Consider the following 24,342-nt stretch of genomic DNA (forward strand, 5'->3'; position numbering starts at 1 on the left):
CAGTGATTTCCCTTGACAATCGTGTTTGTTTTTTTAAATGCAAAGGGAAGTAAGCGCTGTCCGACATTTTTAATTTAGTTAGTTTTGCGTTTAGGAACAAGCCCATTTTGTATCTAACAGACGTGCATGATTGCACTTCCATGTACCAGTAGACTTTAACAATCGCTATTATACGTTATTGAATGAGACCGAGGTGTACTCTACTGACTACACTTCACAAAATAGCATATTTGCGTTTGCAATTTGGGCTTACGCTGATCCATGCCTTGGGGTATATTAACCCCTACTCCTCCCTCCCCCCTTCGGTTTTTATTTCAAATTCGAGGTTTTTGGTATGACAAAAACTACGACCTGTCAAAATTTCAGTACGCAATTGCGTACAGACGGTTACGCGCCTGATAACATTAAGTAAAAGTTACTTGTACATCTATCTAAGATATATTATATAACATATTTTTTATATACATATAATGTTAACAATTTCAGTGATCCGCATGCACCGACAACACAGGTTGAATTTGATACCTTTATTTCATACTGGTAGCACAGTTAAGACATTTTATTGCACAAGTTAGGACAAGGCATCAGAGCAAGCTCTTACATACATAATCACAAAGGCCAGAGGAAAACAATTCTAAATTCTCATCAGATTAAAAAAATAGAGGCAAGTGTGCACTTTTTTTTTATATTTCCAAGAAATATGCGGAATATTTACTTTATGGAACTGTTTCCCAATGCCGTCGACCATTTTACGCTATGGCAGTTTTTTTTTCTCTAATAAAAAAAACATTGGTGCGGGGTTTAAGACAGTGGCCTGTGAGAATGAAAATCTTTGAACACATTTTTCCAGCCCTGATGGTTTTTGCAATAGAAGGTAGCACTAATTAAAGTCATTGAGTGTACTTAACAGCAGATTATATTTCCAGTAAAGCAGGGAAACAAGGATGTTTATTGGTTGGACTTCTGATTTTTTTTAATGAAAATGTCCACATTGCTATATCTAAAATGTAATGGAAGACTTAATCACTAGTTAGCTTCTTAAATTAATAGTTACTGCACCCTAAAATAAGAGTTAGTGAAAAATTCAAAAGCCCTTCAGCACAAAAGTATAATTTGAAAGTAATAAGTGGGTGAATAAAATGGTTTGAACCATGTTGTCAAGGGCAACATTCAATAACTAGCATGCATATAAGTGAATAGCATTGTTATTTTTCTGCACAATATTTATGGAACAGTTAGCTCTGCCTACTTGTTACCATTGCAATGTTGGAGTTTATTAAAGAAAAAACACAGAAGCCACTCTCTAACATGGTACAGAATGATGATATACCAATCGTTTTGTGAAATATATTCTTCTGTTGAATTTGCAACAAAATACATTGAGTTGTATTTTTTCAAAATCCAATAACGAAACTTGCACAAAATGACATAATATATACTTTATAACAAATATACATGTTTAACATTGTTACTCATATTTCAGAAATCATCGCTCCTAATTCTTTGATCATGACAAAACAAAATGAACAACTTCAATAAAAAAGAGTTCGAGTCAGGCATATGAAAAGCTATATCCTTCCCAAAAGCACAGCACATCAACAATAAATACACTGTTGTAGATTAATTTAATTTCGTAAGGTCCCTTATTCGTGATTTTTTGGTGCTGACTAGTTTGGTGAAGTTTAAAATTTGTGATGCATTTGTTATCTCATTAAGCAACAAATAATTTGCTAGGTTTCAGTCGATGGTCAATTTACAAAAACTGGCAAATGTCAACCATCAGAAATTTTAAAAGAGTCGATCAATAAAGAAAAAATAACAAATATAAGACCCTCACAAAATTAAACAATCTGCACTAATTCACTCGTCAGAGGCGTCATCGCATCGGCGATCCTATGCCTGATAATGCAGTGTCTTCCTCCCTCTCCGCGGCATGCTGTTTCAATTCTTGTAACGTATGAACAAATCTCGACCACTCATCTGATTTCGGGTTGGCAAAACTCTGAATAAATATAAATAAATTGTTATTTGGCAAAAATTGACAGACTCAGCAATATTAATTTAGTTGCCCTTTATTGATGCTCACTTCCAAGCCACATTATGTTTTCTTTATTTATTTCTGACTTTTACAAAGCACAAATACTGATAGATCCCATATACAAATAAGATTGTCATTTAATTAAAACCAGATATTGGTAACCATGTAAAATTTTGATGACTGGCTTGCCCATATAATTCTGGTATAATTCAGGCGTTCCATGATAAATCTTATACAAAGTAAATGATAATAAATATATTAAACTGATAACAGGCAACAACATTCCACATAAATTGGCCAAGGATGTAATTGACCTGGCCACTGAAGTGTTCAAACCATTTTTCGACGATTCGTTTTTGGGGCTTCGAAGCAAAATCTTTCCTTTTTTTAGATATTTGTTCATTTTGTATTTTGACCCTGAAGCATTTGAACCACGGAAATTCGCTGAGAAATCATATGCATTAAATGTACAATTGAATAGCTGAAGGGATGCAAGTTCAGACGAAACAAAATAATACCGGTATATTCTTATATATATTCTTTATGCTATCATGGCGTTCAAAGAAGACAGTTCATATCTACCTCAGCAACATCATGCAAGTAGATATGGCCCATGTCATCAGCTGCAGCAATCATGTGACCGTTCTGGTGCCAGCGCAGATGGTTCAGGGCAGCACCTGTGTCCAGTACATTGGAGGCTGATGGGACCTGGTTATGAATATGAAAAACATGGAATGTGATTGGTTGAACTTGATATTACCTAGAAATGGATATAAAAATATATTATATAGTAAGTGATTGGACCTGGTAATGCATATGAACACACTTAATGTGATTGGATGATCTTCGAAATAAAAATAGATGCTTAATACTGATGGAGGATCATCGAATGTGATTGCGTTTGGTAGAATATGGAAATAGATATGTAATAAGGAAGTAAATAAAGCCTGGAAATGGATTTAAAATAATGGGGAAACGGAGTACTCGAAAAGAAGAGTACCCACTTGTTCTGCTTGTTGACCACAAACCAAATACACATGTGCTTAGGCTAGAAATAAAACCCTGGATGCCTTGGTGAAAAGCCAGTAAGCTACATGTATCCACTTTACTAATTATTTCACCAAATTATTTTTATTTAAACAACATGAAAACTGATGATAAAGTTATGGTTATTTTCTTAAAGGTACTAAACAAGATTTTGAGCTTGGCTAAGATTCAAGTTTTGTTCTTGACATAACCTTATTTCTTTTTTTCTCCAAAAAAATGAGTTGAGCTAAAAAATCTTAATGTGATACCTCTGTATCTTGGTTTAGATTCCACAGATCCAGACGTCCCATTCCGTCCACACTCGCAAACACGGCCGGGTGGATTGGCGACCACTGAACGTCGTATACATAGTCACTGTTGTCCTCGAAGGAATGGATGAATTTACGGTCCTGGAGTGTAAATGAAGAATCAGTATTAGTGATGGTTCAATGATCGATTATAATTGAAAATTGATTGGTTGGGCCTGAAACTGGGGATACTCGATAGTATTTGGTCATAATGGATCTCGATTCAAACAGCGAGTTGTTTTTCTTCTTTCCTCTCATCATTTGCGTTCGGTTAATTTCCACCAATTTTTCCTTTGAGTTAATTTATACATTAGGAAGTGTTCAGTTATTATTGTTAACATGGCCGAAAGCAACAACAACACTAGTTAACTTCAAATAACACATATGATGAGCATAGTTAAGGATTACGATTTATTGTACAAGAATAAAACAACTAAGTTATTTGTAAAAAAAAAAAACGATTGTACTTTCGATAATCGGTAACTTGAGTGGAACCGATTATTGACAGTCAAACTGAAACCCATTCCTAACATGAATCAATATTGTTTTATGTGGCAATAACACAGCGATTACAATTTATTATAACACAACAAAAAGAAACAATATTACCGGTACTTTAAGCTCAGATTTTATAAAGTATTCTTGTGCTCCATTTATGGAAGAGATGTCACTATAGGGGGCATGTAGGTTGATGCCAAAATGATCTCTTTAATTTTGATGCATTGTTGTGTTTAATAAATTTGATTTATGGTGATTGAAACAAAAAAAGGCATATGATTTGTGTAAAGATAAACATATATTTACTTTCGCCTAGTCATTTGTATAGATAGAACTTGATGTCCATATTGTATAACACACAAGGAGTTATGATGTCATTGTTTATTTCAATATTGCGCTCTGATTGGATTAGCGCAATGTCATTTAACCAATGCTATAAGAAGTTACAACAAGAGCTGTCACAGAGACAGCGCGATCGACTATTCCGCCGCTTTTCAGTGTAAGGATTGAAAAGTTTTGGCGAAACATGCATGGATCATTGTTAGATTAGATTTCAATGCAATACATGATGTGCGGAGATATTAACATAAATGTGGTTACATGCCAAATTTTAACAATAATTTTTAAGTGTAATAATAAAGGGCCATTATTTGCAAAACACAGTTATCTAACTTGATTATTCAATTAGGTTGGGTGGTTGAATACCATTGTATAAAGTCTCAATGCAATACATCAAGTAGTTGCTGAGATATTATCCTGTGTGCTAACATGCAAGACCTTAACCAGAATTTCTAAGTCGCATAATAAAGGGGCAAAAATTATATAATATGAAAGATAGAGTTATCTTACTTGATTAAATAAGAAGGTTAAATGGTTGGGAGCCTGTGTATAAAGTTTCAATGCAATACATGATGTATTTGCTGAAGCATTGACTTAAAAGTGGTAACATGCAAAACCTTAACCAGAATTTCTATGTTGAATAAAAAAGGGGCCAGTATTTGAATTTAATGCAAACTTGGTTATATAAGTAAATTGGATGGTTGAGTACCATTTTATAAAGTCTCAATGCAATTCATCCAGTAGTTGCTGAGATAATAACCTATGTATGCTTGCACGCAAAACCTTAACCAGAATTTCTAAGTCAAATAATAAAGGCCTATTATTTGCATTAAATGCAAACTAAAGTTAACTAACTTGGTTAATTAAGTAGGTTGGAAGGTTGAGTACCATTGTATCAAGTCTTAATGCAATACCTCAAGTAGCTGCTGAGATATTAACCTATGAGTGCTTGCACGCAAAACCATATCCAGAATTTCTAAGTCAAATAATAAAGGCCTATTATTTGCATTAAATGCAAACTAAAGTTAACTAACTTGGTTGGATGAGTAGGTTGGATGGTTGAGTACCATTGTATCAAGTCTCAATGAAATACCTCAAGTAGTTGCTGAGATATTAATCTATGTGTGCTTGCACGCAAAACCATAACCAGAATTTCTAAGTCAAATAATAAAGGCCTATTATTTGCATTAAATGCAAACTAGAGTTATCGAACTTGGTTAACTAAGTAGGTTGGATGGTTGAGTACCATTGTATCAAGTCTCAATGCAATACCTCAAGTAGTTGCTGAGATATTAATCTATGTGTGCTTGCATGCAAAACCTTAACTAGAATTTCTAAGTCAAATAATAAAGGCCTATTATTGACATTAAATGCAAAGTAGAGTTATCAAACTTGGTTAATTAAGTAGGTTGGATGGTTGAGTACCACTGTATAAAGTGTCAATGCAATACCTCAAGTAGTTGCTGAGATATTAACCTATGTGTGCTTGCACACAAAACCTTAACCAAGTGGTGAATAGTCAAGCAAGAATCAGCTTTTCTTTTATAGAAACTTTTGTTGTCGTTAACATTTTTTGAATAACAAATACCTTATTGCAGAAGAAACTGCTAATTTTTAATCGCAATGAATAAATATTTAAAATTTAAATATGAGTAATGATCCCATTTTTTCCTTTATGCTGTATGAACTCAGTAGGGCAAGCAAGCAAATGACCAAGAAGCGCTAGTGAGCTTAATGGAATTTGCTAGTGTGCCCTACTGCAGCCTTCATACAGCATTAACGCAAACAAATGTAATCAATCCTTAAGTATTAGCAGTATTTTGGTACTTAACTGGGTAATATGTGGCCACATAGCTATTAATTGTTTGACCTCATTTATAAAGGCTAGTATCTTTTTTATCTGTACACAAATCGTGCGTTTTTTTAGTTTTGATAATTCAAGTCAAATGAGTTAAACACATAGTTATTATATTTTTGCTTCAACCTATATTACGCCCCTTTAAAGGCAAGAGTGGTCTGATTGTATAGGGGTCGGTCTCTCATCTCAGGTGTTGTGGGTTCGATCCCAAAAAGGTAAACATTCTCTTAAACCTCTCATAAGGACACGTTACTAGTTTCTGACTAGAGATTTCAGCTGTCTTCACAATCCAGCTAAAATAAATCAGTACAAACCAACATACCTTAATACTCCATAGTTTGATGGTCCAGTCAAATGAGGAGGTCAGAAAGTATGGAGAGAAGTCAATCTGACCCGCTACTTTGTGGCAGTCAATACCGGTTATAGGACCTTGGTGGCCTTCAAATGACTCACTAATACCTGCTTTGCTGTAAATATATATAAATGGGGATTCATGTGACTATGAAACTAATTCTTTACAATTCAAAAAAATATTTTTTTTTAACTTGGAAACCTGATAATTTGAGGAAAGTAGTAAATAAAATTGTGCAAAATGTTACTTAAAAGCAACAATTGTATAAACTTTCGGATCATGTCATTACAAACAGTCTGGAAGCATTTTGACGTAATCATAAATAATTTTATGTGTTAAATTAATGTCATTTTTATTCATTGAAAGAATCATAAAATATATATCGAATATAACATTCAAATTTCTTAAAGACTGCAATTAACCAATACAGGTAACTGCTTAAGAAAATTTGATTATGGAATGGACAAAAGAAAAGAATTTTCATTTTTTTGTGAAACTACATGCTTTACAGTGGTAGTTGCCATGGCAACACAAATCACTATATTCATAATTATGCCATGGCTACACACATAAGACATCTCGGAATAGGTTATCATATTATTTAAATTTAAAAAGAAAACAAGGAAATGTGACAAATCTTCTTATTCCACGGTTTGATTGCCTGTCCCTTATACAGATTTTGTAATGGAATGTCTCCTACATACATATCTGAATCACCACAAACAGAACAAGAGCAATTTGAAGGCATGTTATTATTAAAGTTATCGGCAACTCCTGTAGCAGGAATTTTATTTTTGATAACAGTGGCATGACATCTTTGCAATGTATTGCTTTCAATCTATTGACTTATTCTGAGCAAGTATGAACTTAATATCTAGATCAGTTTTTAACCAATGAACAAAACCATAAAAAAGTGATAACTATAAGGCCCCTCAAATTGTTTGGGGCCCTCAAGATATGTTAGTGTTAAGTTTTAAAAAGGGCAGTTTTTTGCATCCCAGGAAATGTATTTTACAGGAAAAGAACTCAAACTATCTCGAAAGAACCCTTGACCTCCAAACAAGCCACATAGGTGCCATCATTCTATTTTAGTAACAAGAACCTATGACATCATAATTGCTTCCTACATCATAAAAACAAGAGGCCCAAAAGGGCCTATGCTCTACTGGCATGGCTTTTGTGGACATATCAATCCAGAGCATGTATGTATGGGTAAAAGGCAACAGACATATAGTTTATGTTTTGTGTTTGGGTTACCTGAAAACGTAGCACGTTCAACATCTGAACCCAAAAAGTATTGTAAGCAGATTAGTTGCATGAACTATTTTAATATGTGCCAAGTAAAAGTCATCTGACAAAAAAAATGCTTTCAAAACTGTACTCAAAGTAAAATTTTCTGTAGTTTTAAAAGTTAAAAAAAGTTGGTCAAAAGGTCAAAGTCAAGGGCATCCTAGGACAACATTGATCAATTTGAACAAACATTCACAATCAATTGTGCTGAGATGGATGCACGAACACACAAAAAGATTTTCAAACCTTTCCAGATTTATGTTTACCAAACCTGTGAACCCTGGGTGTGGCCAGTAATGACACCAGGTGCATAACTTAAACATTCACAACCAATTTTGTTAAGATGAATGCGCAAACTACAGAACTTAAAGCTAAAAAATGGCCTTTGGGCTTTCAACAAGAACAAGGCAGAGTAATTCACAAAATCAACTGCAGAAGCAAAAAGCAAATTGTCTCTCAAAATCCTAGACTTGCAAATTGTCTCCCTTAACTCTAGACTTGAATTAACATATACATGTAAACTTGGCTAAAAATAGAATTCGCTCATGCAGACCTGGCTAAAAATAGAAAGCATTTCTTTAAAACTAGGCATTCATGGGCGGATCTTGCTGGTTTTCGAAAGGAACCAAGCTCTAATGGATATGTAGATACTGTACAAGTTTCATCGAGATACAATCAAAACTGAAGACTGTATCGTGTTCACAAGCAATTGTTTACAGACGCACGGAAGCACGGAAGCACATACTACGTACACATTACCATCGCATAAGCTCTTCTGGCCTTTGGCCAATAGAGCTAAAAAAAAAAAAAAAAAAATGTCATATACTGTAAATCACTGTATAGGTTGCACTCCCCCCACCCCCAGAATTCCCATATAAAATGCCAACATCTGTAGTATTAGGCTTTTGTCAGTTATTTCAAAAGTCCATTTCAGGCCGAAATTGCTTAAATAGAGAGATAAATGGAAGAAAAGGTGTTTGTTTACATTTTACTTCAAAGGGATGTTACTCACATTGAATGATGGATTTAGATATATCGGCAGTGAAAAATCGGGTATGGTTAGCATCAGCATACGACATCAAATAAACATGCTAGTTTGACTAATTTTTGCTTGTTGCAGGTGATATACTGTGAGCACCTTACCTTCCATGCCTACATGCAGTGTACACTGTACAATCCTCACTTCCAACCACAAAGTTATTCACATCCCCGGACATAAAGGAGAAACTTGTCACGTTCACTGCTTTTGTCTGTGTGTACTGAAGCTCCATACAGTCCTGAAAGTCCGAAAAAATGCCATATTGGAACCACAATAAAGTAATAGGAGACTTGGGAAGAAAGTTATCTGATTGAAAAGAAGATGATACTTATTTGATCAAAGCATTATATGCTCTTTCTAATGAGACTTTCTATAAAGTTTTGTTGAATTCAACTAAATTTTCTATCAAGTTTGTGAAAAAAATTCTCTTAATCTTTAATATCTAAATAGATCTATAAAATGAATGATTTTCGTATTACATGTCAAAATTTATAATAAAAGCAAAGGAAGGATAAACTTGTATTAGTTAGTACAGTAAATCATTTCCTTTGTGGAACTTGCCTACCTGTGGTTGTGAGAGCATATCGAGCGACCAGGAGCACATTTTGCCGTCGGTCGACACACTGATCAGATTGTGGGCATTCTGGGTACCGACTACGTTCACACAATATACTGGGTGCTGAAATAATATTAAACACAAGGATTGTAAATCAGTTAAGAATTGTCATTGCTAATTAGCATTAATAGGAGGGGCAGCCTTCCTCGTTCACATATTGTCAGTGAAAATCGGGTAAAATCATTGGTGATTATTGACAAGATAGGGGATGTTTCTAAGATTAATCGTTAATTAAGTTTTGGGTTAACTAGAATGCACACAAGTTGCTGAAATCCTATTAAGACTTGTGACCTTGACGTTCCGAAAAGGAACATGGTGCTTGTGATCCAGATTTAAATATGCTAACCTTTTGGGGCATAAAAATAAAGGGGTATAAAAGTTTTCTATGTAAGGTGATATAAAATATTTTCATTTTGTGTATTAACATATATTAAAAACTTACGGTATGTGCAGAGGCGGAAAGTGGAGTTCTCTGTATAGGCGTGCGTTTAAGTACTCTGTTGTCCCAGAGAACAATTTGGCCGGAGTATGTACCTCCCACCACCAGATTTGGATGGAACTTGGCGAAACAGGTTGACATCACTGCTGACTGTTCAAAGAAAATAATCCAAATATAAAAACATAAACAAGGTATACATTTATTAACTCTAAATATAATTTTCAATCCAAAATCTGAACAAAATCCCAAATCAGAAAAAAAAATCAGAAAATCTGAACAAAATCTTAAATCTGAACAAAATCCAAATTTGGAAAAAAATCCAAATAGCTGAACAAAATTTAAAATCTGAACAATATCTAAAATCTGAACAAGATCAAAAATCTGAACAATTTAGTAAACAAGAGCACCGCAAACAGATTACAACACTAACCCTCCAGGGATCAAGAGGCATACAAATGTAACTCAACCATTATGTATGCAAGAGTTATGAGACTTGTGCCTTTTGTCAAAGTATGAGTAGTTTCATCATTATTTCTACAAAACAGAGCTCCAGATAGGGTTTTTGGTTAGAGGGTATTTAACTCCCTTTTTTCCCCCGAAGGGTATGTTACACCCCAATTTTTGTTCAGAGAGTATTCATTAAAATGCAAAGAGTTATAACCAATTAAAACATTACAACAGTCAGTATCCAAAGGAACAAACGTTCCTAAAATACGACAATTCAGTGACTTACTTCCATGTATAAGTGAATATGACTTAGTATTCATAATTGTAAAGGGAAGTCATTCCTGCCTGGAATTGGCTTCGCTCCACTCTTTAAGAGTTAATCAATTAAAACATAACTTGCCGATTTGCTTGCCAATGGATTGACTGAATCCAATGCAATTTTATACGCAAAGGTTAAAAAACATTGACATTTTCATAATTTCTGATGAGTATTTAGTCCTATTAAGACAATAAACCACCGATTCTGTATCTCTTTTCGCTGACATTTTATTTATTACCAAGACTATAGAGTTTTTACGCAACAACACACATAGCTAGAATTTTTTCCTTTGAAATCAGTCAAGCTAAAAATTTCAAACATGTCAACTTTGAACAATGTTAAAACTACCCTATGTAAAAGCTTTCTTTACAGACAGCAAAATCTAAATAAAAAAATGCCAAAAAAAAACAATCAAGCATTAGACCTATTAAAAAAAATCTCATCTTTTTGATCATCCGCCCGCAACTTAGGTAACGTCAATTTTGACACTAAGTGTAATTTAGAAACCCAACAGTGTATTAAAAATTAAAGGTACCCATTGTTTTTATATATTTCATAAACTTAACTAAACAACTCCCTACCTGACAATGGAAGACATACTCAGGCGTAGACTTTTTGAATCTGGAATTCCAGATGAGTGCCACGCCATCCGGATCATGAGGAGCATCTTCGTTAGCACTGTAAGATGCTACCAGTAACTCAGGAAACTGCAATACATTAATTTTTAGGGTTAGGGACATAATCATGATTCACTACTCAAGCTACAATCTAAACAACAATCAAAATAAGCCCCAGCCCCCAAGCCCTATCCTGGTAAAATACTTGCAGGGCTCGTTAAAATACAGATTTTTTTTAAGCCAAATAGTAATGCAAGAACTCGGGCTTGCTCATCAACACGTCTTATTTCGATGACTGTTTACAGCTATTGTTCTAAGGTACATCTACAATGTACAGCTCCAAATTACAGCTGCTACTTTGCTGTAATTTTGTTGCCAAAATTGCGATTACAGCATTGGTGTTAATTGACTTTGATGTTTTAATTACATCGAAGCAGGTCGATTTCACTGTCTATCATTTACACAATCATCATCATCAGGTTCTTTGTAAAAAAACACTGCAGAAACTCAATAATTATTTAATTTTGTATAAATTACGGTACAATGTATATCAACTATGATGGCTCTAACGCAAAGCTTACAAATATCCAAATTGCGAACAGTTATTGACAGAATACACATAGCCAAAAATGTGTGACAGAATTCTACACATCATAGCGAAAAATGTGTGACAGAATTCTACACATATATGTATAACAAACATAATTTTGAGTGATAAACCATCTACTACTGACTAAATAATGAATTTATGGAAAATAAATACAAGATACAAATAAAGCTAAGCTGTACTGTTAAATTAAGCAAAAGCTACAAGATACAGTTTTAGCAATACATTTTCACATATAGCTACCAGTATATCATCATGTGTCTTAATGTTGTTACAGTACCTCTTTAGCCATTTGTTACACAATATAAAATACCTGAGTTGACCAATCCATGCTTGTGACAATCCGATGTTTGGACCAACGCTCGTCAAAAAACTCCCGGTTCAGTTTAAGCCTCTCTCCTGCCAGGTTCCTTGTAAAATACAGCATAATGATTAGTTTTGGTAGGCGAATTGTTAAATTCAAGTCCTACATGTGCTTCCAACAAACAGGTTCATAGTCTGATAGATGACATTTCAATTACATAATATTTCACCAAAAAAATCCCAGATTAACAAACTAACAGGGATTATACATTAAAGTAACTATAAATTAATTGCTAGATTTTCATTCCCGCCCGGCCCCTTTTCTTTACTATCGCCCCTTAACTTTTAAAGACAGAAATAAAAATGTTGAACGCGGATCTGTATATGCGTATCATTCTGGTGCTGTTCGGGAGCGGCGTTTATTTATACTAGCCAGTGTCAATGTAAATATTCACATGTAAAAAAGGTGAATTGTTTCAATGGTGTTGGTGGTTCATCTAAAAACACATGTAGTTGGTCCCTTACGCAATAAGCAAGAGCATGAACACATATTCAACGATGAACCAGTCATCTAAGAAAAATATTTTTTTTTAATCCCTGGCTCTATTTAAAAAAAAATCAAAAAAAATCTAGCAATTAATTATTAATTTATATTGGCCTCGCATAAATTCTCGTATTGAATGCTCCAACTTGATTTAACTATCATTCTTACACATAGATTAAATAGAAAATATTAATTATATTATAACACCTGTATCTTTTAAATGCATTCTATGGCACTGCACACACCTACTTTTGTTACAAAGTATGACATCGATATGCCTTAAAATTCTTTTCTCATAACTAACATGTAAAATCCCTTAAACCCCTTACTGGTAACTGATAAAACCCTAAAAACCCTTACTGGTTAGCAAGATCGTCATCTCCTGTCCTGCTGTAGTCGAAATCAACAGCCACCTCATCTAAAGCTCTCTCTATGACACGCGACGTGTGGTCAATGAAGTACCGGAAATCTTCGCTCACCAATATCGAATTCTTTTCATCCTCACTCATTTCCTTCACTTTGGGGGCTATAAAATGAAAAAGATTGTTTTGTTTTGGTGAAGTCATTATTTACCAAAAATGGTAATTATTTGCCAAAAAGGCAAATGCTTAATCATTGAAAAACATAAGTAATTTAATATTTCATTCAGTTTTAAAATACAACCTAATTGATATGCAAAAAAACATGAATATCAAACCCGCGCAAAACTAAAGCAGAAAGTCAAAATCAATTTTTAAATTTATTTGACATTGAGCATAGCAATGTACCTTGTAACTAATCTTTATTACCATCTTAAATCTGCACTCTCACAGATTGACCATATTGACAACTTTTTTGTCTTGGAAGAACCATTTTTTTGCGTGAATGTTTGAACACCGGTAATAGGAGACAACTAACAAAAGATCAGATCACACTTTTGATATTGCTGTTCAAAAATGATGTTTTATGCCAAAAAATTCATTATTCCTAAAGCATTAGTAACACTTTTAGCCATAAAACATTCATTTTTGAACGTAAACATGAAAATTGCAATCTGATCTTTTTTCAGCATTCTTATATCATCAGAGTCCAGACATTTACGCAAAAATTGCCCTTATTCCATGACAAAAAAACAGAGAAGATGTCAAAACGGTCAATCGGTGAGAGTGTAGCTTTAAAAGGCAAAGCTCCCTCAGATAGGGTTTCCTTCTGTTACTAATATAAAAAAATATAGCTTTGATTGTTAGAAACACAAATTCCATAACCAGAATTGGAGCACACTAAATGAGGCCCTGATATAATAATTTTAGTAGATTAACTTGTTTGAACGTCATTGGCAACAAGCCATGACCATTAGTTGATAAGAATAATTCTGGATGGCTTTAATTTGAATCAGTTCTGTGTAAAATACAGCTTATCCACATGATTGCCCTCATTTCGTGTAACAACTTTGCTCTGCAGCTTTGCTGTAAAGGAATAGGTCAGATTGAAAACAGTTTGAACATTCATTGTTTTGAAGGCAGAGCTGAAATAGGCTGTCCATTTAACAATCTGGCTGTGCATAACCAAATCTGGCTGTCCATAACCATATCTGGCTGTCCATAACCAAATCTGGCTGTACATTATCAAATTTGGCTATCCATTACCAAATCTGGCTATCCATTATTAAATCTGGCTGGCATAACCAAATCTGGCTGTCCATTACCAAATCTGGCCATTACCAAATCTGGCTGTCCATTATCAAATCTGGCTATGTTTTACCAAATTTGGCTGTCCATTATCAAATCTGGCTATCTATTACCAACTCTTACAAGTTTCAAAAACAATAGTTTTATGCAATGTGAAAAGGGTTTACAATACAAATCATCCATTGTTGTTACAATGTTTACAGCATATTTAACTATTCCACTGAGTGTTGAGCAGAAAAAAACACAAAAATAAAGTCAAATATAACTAAATCAGTATATAGCTTATATATCCCTCTTCTTACACATAGTGTTGACAATGAAATCAGATCTGCAAGGAGCAAAAAAGAGGAAACAGAAGGAAGCTGTAATGTTTACATCTTCACCAAGCTACAATGTGCAATGTATGATAGATTAGAGAAAAATGTTCTTTCCCGTCTCATTCATAGTAAGAAAACAGTCAAGGGGGGAGAGATATGTTTTAAATTTTTGAATTAGCAAGAGAACCACGGAGCAAACTTCAAAGCTCATCTGTTTGTTTTTTCAATAGAAGGAAAATATATATAATAATTTATTAATTGAAATACATTATCAAAGCCAGAGTTTAGTTACTCTAGTAACAATTGTGTACCAAGTTTCATTTGCATTAGTAACAATTGTGTACCGAGTTTCATTTGCATTAGTAACAATTGTGTACCAAGTTTCATTTGCATTAGTAACAATTGTGTACCAAGTTTCATTTGCATTAGTAACAATTGTGTACCGAGTTTCATTTGCATTAGTAACAATTGTGTACCAAGTTTCATTTGCATTAGTAACAATTGTGTACCGAGTTTCATTTGCATTAGTAACAATTGTGTACCAAGTTTCATTTGCATTAGTAACAATTGTGTACCGAGTTTCATTTGCATTAGTAACAATTGTGTACCGAGTTTCATTTGCATTAGTAACAATTGTGTACCAAGTTTCATTTGCATTAGTAACAATTGTGTACCGAGTTTCATTTGCATTATCTTGACAGGCTTGAGTTATTGTCAAGAGTTAAGTTTTTGCATGTAAACTCTAGATGCCAACAAAGAAACAAGGACATGACAAATTGTTAACTTTTTTCTTTGAAGTATCGATGAGCCATGAACTGTTTTTTATTTAAAGAACTCGTTTCCTCTTTTTTCTAAGCTGAACGGTTTACATACGGGGGTTGGCACGAATGAGAATCTTGAAAGAATTTTTCTGACCTAATGTTGTACCATGATCACAAACAGAAAATTCTAAATAGTCTTATTCCTGGAATCCCTCAAACTGACCAGCATCTAAGATCAAAGCGGACAGAAATCACTTAAAAATGTTATGCATTGGCTACAATAGTTGCATTCAAGGCATCGTCGGCAACAACGGTACTTACATCCGTTTCACTCCAATATAAATACCCTGGGAAAATTGACTGACAAAACCTCGTTTTAATGAATATGCATGAGGCAGGGGGGACAACTATTTGTCCAATAAAATCGCATGTTACAATTTAATACATTTCAATAACCCTGTATTGTCAGTTTTATACAGGTGAGTGGTCTACAAAGCTGTTTTAAATTTCTAGTGATCTGACAGACTGAGTTCAATTCAAGCTATCGCAGAAGTTGTTTTTAGTGTCTGTGCATATTTCCTAATTGGTTCATTGCAGAACAAATGATACTGCCTCATTCATTATTCATTATAACAAGATTTCCAAGCCAAATCGCCCACGGTACACAATGAAGCATAGCGCAGTATCAGACGATACATTCAAGGGAGACAATACATTGTCTAAAACTACCTCCTGTGAGTGCTGTCCCTTGGTGAAAGCTCCATTTTCTGGGGACTTGACTAAATATGTGACCTGAATTGGGCACAATTGACTTGTATACATAAGCTTTTTTCATTCATTTACTAACCAAAATACATGCACATCAATCTTTAATCATTAAAGAAATTCCGACATAAATACCCCCAAAAATTCATCATTATTTTGGTGTAATATAATTATAATAGTTATTGAAATTACAGCCTTAGACTTGAATAAAACGCTATGCATTTATGTTAATAAAGTAGAAACAGAAATTACTAATGAAAATAATGAAAAATAAACATTCCATTGGTAGGTGGACTTCTATCCTTAATCTCAGTCTACACATATATCGTTAAGCTTGGTTGGAGACTGTTACCAGTAAAAGCTAATCTGAATGAGTCCTGAATCATTTTCCTTGGTCAAAACAGTACTGCCCCTGTTATCTCGAAACTTCTTAAGCTTAACAGACTGAAGTAGCTTATTTTGTATAGCAAAATGACTTTCATAAATAAAACTTAGTTTTTCTTGATTATCAGACAGATAACTTCAAGACACGTCAAAAAACTTCCAAAAATATAAAAGTAAATAGTTCACAAATTATAATAACAAAAATAGTATGCTTAGCTAATTTGAGTTAATACAGACTTAAGTAGTTTCGAGAAAGCGGACACTGGTGTCCCATTCGAGAGACCAAAATATAACACACCTCTGGTAGGACTCAAGCCCTCTTTTTGGTAACAGGCAGACGGAGTAAGTATACAACAAGAACCAAATTTCACAATACAAAATTTGAGAACGAGTACGGTAATAATTGATATGAGTTTGCAAACTTCACAAGACACAAATATTTCAACAAACAGTAAAATTATTCCTTGCTAACTTTTGATTTTGCGACTATCACAAGATAACAATATTTCACTCACCGGCTGGTGTTTCATCCTCGTGCGTATGAGCTGGAGCGACCATCTCAACATGCGGCATCTTGTGTTGCCCCGCCCCCAAGGAGATCTCCCCGGAGTCCGTATCCGGCTCCTGGTCATCATCTGTTCGCCGATCATCGTCAAAAGTAAGAACTAGATGTTAATTCAGTTTAACGTGCTGTCCTTAATGTAGTTCTGGACAATGGTATAAATATGAGAAAAATCATGAAGTTCAAGGTGCATTGAAATAAAATTCAAATAAACATTTTGGTGCTCTTCAAGTACAAAAATATCTACATGTAGATTGACCAAGTAACAGTGTATATATTCATATTTCATAATACAAGATTTGTTATTAATAAAAACAAGTTTTCTCTCATTTTTTAGCTCTCCACATTATCAACATCAGTGTTGTTGATAAAAATGTAATATGAGTCAAAAACATTTCAAAAGAGTTCTTTTTTGTAAATTTTGGCACCTTGAACTTCAAAAACAGAAGCAACAGAAACTGACCAAACTTAACTGTTCCAAACACACTCATGCATAATATTTGTTCAGTATAAATCAATTAGTAGAACAATATAGTAGTCATATATACGTATATAAATGTATATATATATACTTTTATAAACATCACAAAAAATACATGTAACTTACATACAAAAACATGTATTCATTTTAAGACAAACATGTTCATGTTTACACCTGAAAACCTAAACAACTTGATATATGTCTAAAGCCTGAAAACTAAAATGTTTATAATTATATATAATTATAATGCCTGAAAAAAAGATTAATACTGTTGTTTCGTTTTTTTACAAATCTTGAAGCTGAAAATTAATTTCAAGTCGAGCTTTAATTTGTCATCATTTAAAACATAAAGTCAACATATAACAAGTGGACAAAGTAACATGATCACATCATTAGTATACAACATACATTTCCATAAAGTAGATCTCATTTCTTCCTTTAAAACAGACAAGATAAAAAACAACAAGATTTAAAGTTTGAAAAGGTATACAAGAATCAAAACTAGCATGCACTTAGGCTTATTGCTAAAAAATTTACTATCACACACAACATAATTACATTACTACATACCGGTAATCGCAAAAACGGGGTGTTTAAAATAATGGAGAGTACATTGGACTTCCATATGGCATCAAAATGCAAGGTCCAGGGGCCTGTTTCATATAAAGTGATAGCTGTATCTTTACAAATCTTGAATCTGTAGAAACGTTACAGTTAACAAAAAGTTATTTTATTCTGTATCCTCATCTGTGTTTTCGATTGAAATACTGGCTTAGTGCACTTCATACCAAAATAATGAAAATATGGCACAAATCTGTTTCAAACAGTGAAAATATTAATTTGATATTATTCACTGTTTTGCAATTTTAGAAGATATGTTAATGATATATATGACACGGCCCCATGAACATAGGCTCACACACAACAATACGGGTATAAATCATGATCATACACACAATAGCAGTCAGAAATTATGATTTTTTAGAAATCTACACTAATTATAACACGTTCTATGTTAAGAAGGCCAGAGAAAAATAGTTCTCATCTCTTGCTGCCTGTTGAGAGTGCAAAGATGCCATGACCATGACATTTGACCTAAGTAGTAGCTACTGACCCTAAAAATCATTAGGGGTTTTCTAATGACTTGGACCAATGTGTATGCATTATGTGTAACAACAAGGAAGTCCGAATCAGAAACTAAAGTTTCACTGTGATGACTACGCCGGACAAAATAAGCCTGATTTGTCCATCATTCTTCGCAGGCAACACATTCAATTCAGATGAGAATCTTGAACTATTTTCCTCTGGCCTAAATGCAAAACTACAATATCAAAACAAGGACCTCCATGTTCCCGCAAACCAAGAGTGATTTAATGTCAATTTGTATGTATTGGAGAGTGTATTATTTGTTTTTATTTAAATGCATTAATTCTCATTTCAAAAAGGTAACCACTAGGCACAGCTCTTACCATGCAATAAGTACCGTGCATTTAGATATTTCAATATATGCATGTTACTTATCGCATGGTATGCTTGGCAATATAGTACACAACCAGAAACATCACCTCACCATCATAGATTACATTATACATAACTTGCCGTTTCAATTACTTTGTGGTTAGTGCAGTTATATTTCTTAATTTTGACGATATATGGGTAATCCATCACCATAATAAACATTTTTTCCAAAAAAGCTTTAAATCTTTTGGACCAGAATAAAGCTCATTGTTTTCTTGGCAATAAAAAATTGTGCAAATAAATAAAACTGAAAAGTACACATGAAACAAAAACAAAATAACAATTCATACATTTTTCGACTTATATTGACTGATTCTTGGAGGGTATTAGCTATTGAAAAGCAAAATTATTCAAAGGAAAAACAAAATGTGTTGGAATCTTGGACTTAATAAACGTAAGGATAATTCCGCAGTGCTTCTGATGTACATGTTTGAAACTTCATCTACAGGCGAATTTAACTAAAGACTAAAGTGCAAAACAAGAACAAGCTGTTCATATGACTGTGTTTATAAAATCAACTTTTCACCTTTTTAGCTGTAAAAGAGCACAGTGTTAATAACATTCCTACACAGTATTTGATATCTTATTGAATAATCAGTGAGATCAATGTATAAAAGTAATAAACAACTTAGTATTGATAGCAAATTTAGATTTTCATCAACATGGAGACCCTTGATTTTTGTGTATCTACTAAACACTGAAAAAAAAATGATTGGAAAAACCAAATTATTTGTAAAAAAATATATTATGCAAAGAAAAAAAAGAGAAACTTTTTGGTTACATTATCAAATAACTCATTCAAATAGAAGTGAACATAAATGTGTTCTTTTTTTCTCTTTAAATGAGACCTGGTTCTAATCATAATCAAGAAATTTTGGAACGAAATGAATCCAAAAACAAATCAAAAATTAAAATAACAAAATAAAATGCAAGACATTTTGCTAATGCCATTCAAAACTGGAGAGACACAAGGTATAACTACAAGAATTATGATATATATCACACTATATCTAGTGTACCTTCATCATAGTATGAGAATTCATCTTCCCATTCAAAACCTACATCACTTCCCCTATGATGCGGGGAACCATGATGATGAGGGGAACCATGTGATCCTGATCGCAGTAAATAATACAAGATATCTGATTGGTTAAGACAAAATGACAGCAGATCTGATTGGTGAAGAATTTGCAGAAAATATGAGAATGATTCTGATTGGTTTAATCTTAATTGCTACTAAATACTAAGCAAAACAGACTAGTGGAATATTATATAGTGTAAAAATAAAATTTGATGCATCATTATTTCTTTCAGCTGCACTCTCACAGATTGAACGTTTTGACAACTTTTCATTTTTTTTTCTTGGAACTAGCCAATTTTTGTGAAAATCCATGGAAACCAGTAATAAAAGACTGCTGACAAAAAAATCAGATTGCAGGTTTTTATTTTCAAGTTCAAAAATTGGTGTTTTATGCATTTTTCTTAAACTGTTAGTAACGGTTTAAGCCATAAAACATTAATTTTTGAATGGAAATATGCAAGTCTGCGATCTGATCTTTTGTCAGCAATCTTAAATCATTGGTTTGCACATATTAAGGCAAAAATTTGCTCTTTCCAAGACAAAAAATAAAAAAGTTGTAAAAATGGTAAATCTGTGAGAGTGCAGCTTTAAGTGATCAATTGTTTTATAGACAGTATGCATACCTGCAGAGTGTTTCTTGTACTACACATGTATGTATATTTTAAATATTATCCTTTTAAAGTATGGGGAAACTGCTGAATGGCATGATGTAATGATATTTCAACGATTTGGAATACAGTGAAAATATGGCATAACCAAAAAAGAAAATCCTTTGATGTGTCGCATTACAACAGTGAGAAAACATACCGAGCTTTGATCTATGACTAGGGCTACTTGTATCAGAGAGACCGTCACACACTGTAACAAATGGAATTAAAGGTATTTTCGTTCTTTAATCATTAAGTCTTTGAAAATAAAGTAGTTCATTGTTCGATGAATAATTAACTATTCAATCAAAAACATACTGGATTGTTTAGTTGCTAAATTTCATGGAACAAAAACAATGCTCTCTTATACAAAATCTGATAATGCTAAAAAACATATGCCCCTGTATTGAAAAATCCATATAGCAAAAACTCAAAACCAAAGGTCTCCAATGCTTATGACAATTTTGACAAAAAATATTTTTCTTGTATAAATATCTAAATCAGTAAATTCATTAGCTGTCATATGATTGTAACAGACAAGAGCACCCAAAGAGGGTACCAGTGCTCATCTGGTGTTTTCTTTTTCAGTCAAGCAAAGGAAATAACTCTACTGCTACTGGAGCCAGAATTGTGGAACTTGCTCCATGAGAGAATTTTTACACCAGTAACAAATGCACTAAGTTTCATATATCTCGCTGTTGTTTTAGCTTGCAATAGCCAAAGTTTAAGTTTTAGCACCACTCAGACAACAACACCAAGGCTATGACAGAATCACAACATTTTTCTCTTCGAAAAACAAAAAAAAGCTGATGATATAATTCATGAAACCAAAACGAAACCAAAACAAAACACTTAATTCTGGCCTACAATGACTGTCATTTCCTTGAATGAAGATGTTAATCTGTTGCTCCTGTTTTTTTCTCCTACCAGATTACCAGTCTAACTCACCGTAGTAGTCCCATGGTCCTTTCACTATGTAGGCATTAAAAAAATACAATGACATAAATCACTCTTAAATGCCCCGACATGTCCTTGATAATCTCATTGTCAGCAACTGATACTCAACATTTAGTGTCACCATGGAGGCAGATAAAAAAACAACTAGGATTATGCACATCGGATGCATTGCTTTCAAACAAAGGTCACCATGTCCTTAACCTTTGACTACAAAATAAAAAAGGTATCATCTACTGACAATACCCAATGTGAATATCAAATTTTAAGGCTCTATTCCAAGTTGCTCCAATGTTTTAATCACAAACAATAGCAAGTGTAATTTTTGCAAAGATGAACATGACCTTGACCTTTGACCCAAAAATCAATAAGGGTCATTTACTAACCATAACCACTGTACATACCAAGTTTGAAGTCTCAGTACACCAAATTGTTAAACAATTATTGCTCTGTAACGAAAGTGTGATGCCGATGACAACACTGCCAGACAAAGTAATCTACAGATGTCTGCCATGCCTTGCAGGGACACAAACACTTCCTTACCATTTTTATGCTTACTAAGTTTTTCATTTAATATAAGGGTAGTCCTTGTTGGTATTCGCTTCACATACTCCACTTACAATTCTGATACTGGAGAACAACTTGATGCCTTGTTTTTTATCTAACAGCATATACTGAATGCACTGGTTTTAGTTGAAGATTCGACGCAAGTCAGTATACAACAAACAAACAAACTTCATAAAAGTTTGTATTATGAATTTTTTTCAACAAGATACACTGAAGAATACATTGAGTATCGGTTCTGACAATTCAATTTCGGACATCTTTGTAACATCACAATACTAAAGCTCTAGGCAAACTAAAAAAACATTGATCAATGAAGGGCATTCAAGTTAAGACATGCTGCATTAGATTTTATAACATTCTTTAACTGAGCACACAGGCAAAGCCTCTTGCTATCTTTGTAAGATTATAGATTTACATAGCAAATAGCAGAAATAAATACAGAAGGATTGTAACAATTAATCTAAATCATGAAATAAAATAGAACAAGAGCTTAGCACAGCAAATACCGACTCCTGTCTGTTGTTTTTGAACATTATAAACTTGCCAATTATTGATGCAAGAGTTATGGGTGCTTGCTACCAGTTACAAGCAGGCAATGTCTCTGGCAACATGTGTACAAAGTCTCATATGAATATCTTAAATAAATGGTGTTGGTGTTATGACGAAGGTTTTGAAAACCGACGCTGACACCTGAAGACTTTCACAATACTATGACATAATTTCTGCTAATGACAAACAATCTACAAATAATTTAAACTAAAGACAAGTTTGACAAATAATATAAATTGAAAACTTAAAGAGAAATATCCTGGAGGTTGGCTTTTCTTTCATATCTGATAAAACAGTGTATATACAAGTATAGAAGATTGCAGCACACTTGTGAGGCCCCAAAGAAATTTCCTTTTTCATATCCTTATTTCAAAATCAAACAATTAAAATTGACAATTATCCATTGACATATGAATTCAAATCTTGACAATGTAACCCAGGGCCTCAAATTTTAAAATCAAACTAAATCGATAACAATTGTCCTTGATATATGAAATCAAATCTCAATAACAGAACCCAGGACCTCAAATTTGAAAGTCAGTAAATGAAAAAAATGAAGATGTCCCAGTTTATTTCAACAACATGATATTTCAACATGATATTTCCCTTTTAAGTAATCAAACATCCATGCTGAAAAAAAAATGCAATAAAAATGGCACATTAGGGAAAGATTTTTGAGAGGTTTCAAGTCGTAGAAGAAGTAAGAAAGAAAACATAGGTAGAAGTTTTGGAATGTAGAAGTGCAGAAATTAAAGTAGCAAATTGCATTTAAACTATTTGCTGTTTTCAATAACATGCACAGGATTCCCTCTGGGTTTTGAAAAGTTGGTGCAACTTTTTCGTTGGGCCCATAGGGCCCTTGTGGGTCAGGGGCAGTGACCTTTTGGAGGTTCAAAGGCCCCTTGAAGCTTCTGGGGTTTAATAATTTTAAGAGCCTTTAACTACATGTTGATGTAAGACAGAACTTTTGGAACTATAATTAACAAAAAGAAGGAATATCAATAAACATCATGTGAAGAAAGTATTGTAAAAAATTTGTACTCTCAACTGGCGACAATGGCGATCACCAGCAGGAACCCTGATGCATTTTCAATAACATGCATGAAAAGACCAATGCCAAAAATTATGGGATTTACCCATTGCAAGGAATGGGGAAGGCCCGTGCCTCTGTAACTGGTGTGAAATATCAAACTATGTAAGTTATGCCCCCTGTTATAGTTTCTAATAACTCTTTCAATAAAAAGATGTTTTTGATTTTTAATCCTGTATACAAGCTAACACACAAATTATTTACTGAAATTGCTGAAAACAGTAAAGCAATTTATCTCTGGCAATATCTTTAAGCTATTAGCACGTTTTTGGCATTCAAACTAATATAACGATCACATACATGTACTTTAAATATGCAATACATGAACATACACGATACTACGGTATCTCATTAATGCA

The 24,342-nt window shown here is 33.5% G+C and overlaps 1 protein-coding gene across 11 annotated transcripts in view; it reads right to left on the bottom strand.

Moving 5' to 3' along the window:
* Positions 1 to 512: 512 nt before the first annotated feature.
* LOC128234281 (cytoplasmic dynein 1 intermediate chain 2-like) overlaps positions 513 to 24,342 on the bottom strand; it is a 28,761-nt gene continuing 4,931 nt past the window's right edge. For 4 of the 11 annotated variants that reach the window (XM_052948432.1, XM_052948433.1, XM_052948434.1 and 1 more), the window contains 13 exons: positions 21,772 to 21,795; positions 17,050 to 17,199; positions 16,115 to 16,177; positions 13,001 to 13,166; positions 12,107 to 12,203; positions 11,151 to 11,276; positions 9,807 to 9,953; positions 9,314 to 9,427; positions 8,853 to 8,986; positions 6,390 to 6,534; positions 3,334 to 3,474; positions 2,621 to 2,746; positions 513 to 2,002 (listed from right to left, as the gene is read on the bottom strand). In XM_052948432.1, coding sequence (XP_052804392.1) covers positions 1,877 to 2,002; positions 2,621 to 2,746; positions 3,334 to 3,474; positions 6,390 to 6,534; positions 8,853 to 8,986; positions 9,314 to 9,427; positions 9,807 to 9,953; positions 11,151 to 11,276; positions 12,107 to 12,203; positions 13,001 to 13,166; positions 16,115 to 16,177; positions 17,050 to 17,199; positions 21,772 to 21,795 — 1,559 coding nt within the window. In that variant the 3' untranslated portion in view covers positions 513 to 1,876. The remainder of the gene's footprint in view (positions 2,003 to 2,620; positions 2,747 to 3,333; positions 3,475 to 6,389; positions 6,535 to 8,852; positions 8,987 to 9,313; positions 9,428 to 9,806; positions 9,954 to 11,150; positions 11,277 to 12,106; positions 12,204 to 13,000; positions 13,167 to 16,114; positions 16,178 to 17,049; positions 17,200 to 21,771; positions 21,796 to 24,342) is intronic. The other 7 variants (XM_052948436.1, XM_052948440.1, XM_052948439.1 and 4 more) reach the window with 4 other exon arrangements.

Source organism: Mya arenaria, chromosome 5 (assembly GCF_026914265.1).
Source record: "Mya arenaria isolate MELC-2E11 chromosome 5, ASM2691426v1".
In the NCBI taxonomy this organism is placed as follows: Eukaryota; Metazoa; Mollusca; class Bivalvia; order Myida; family Myidae; genus Mya; species Mya arenaria.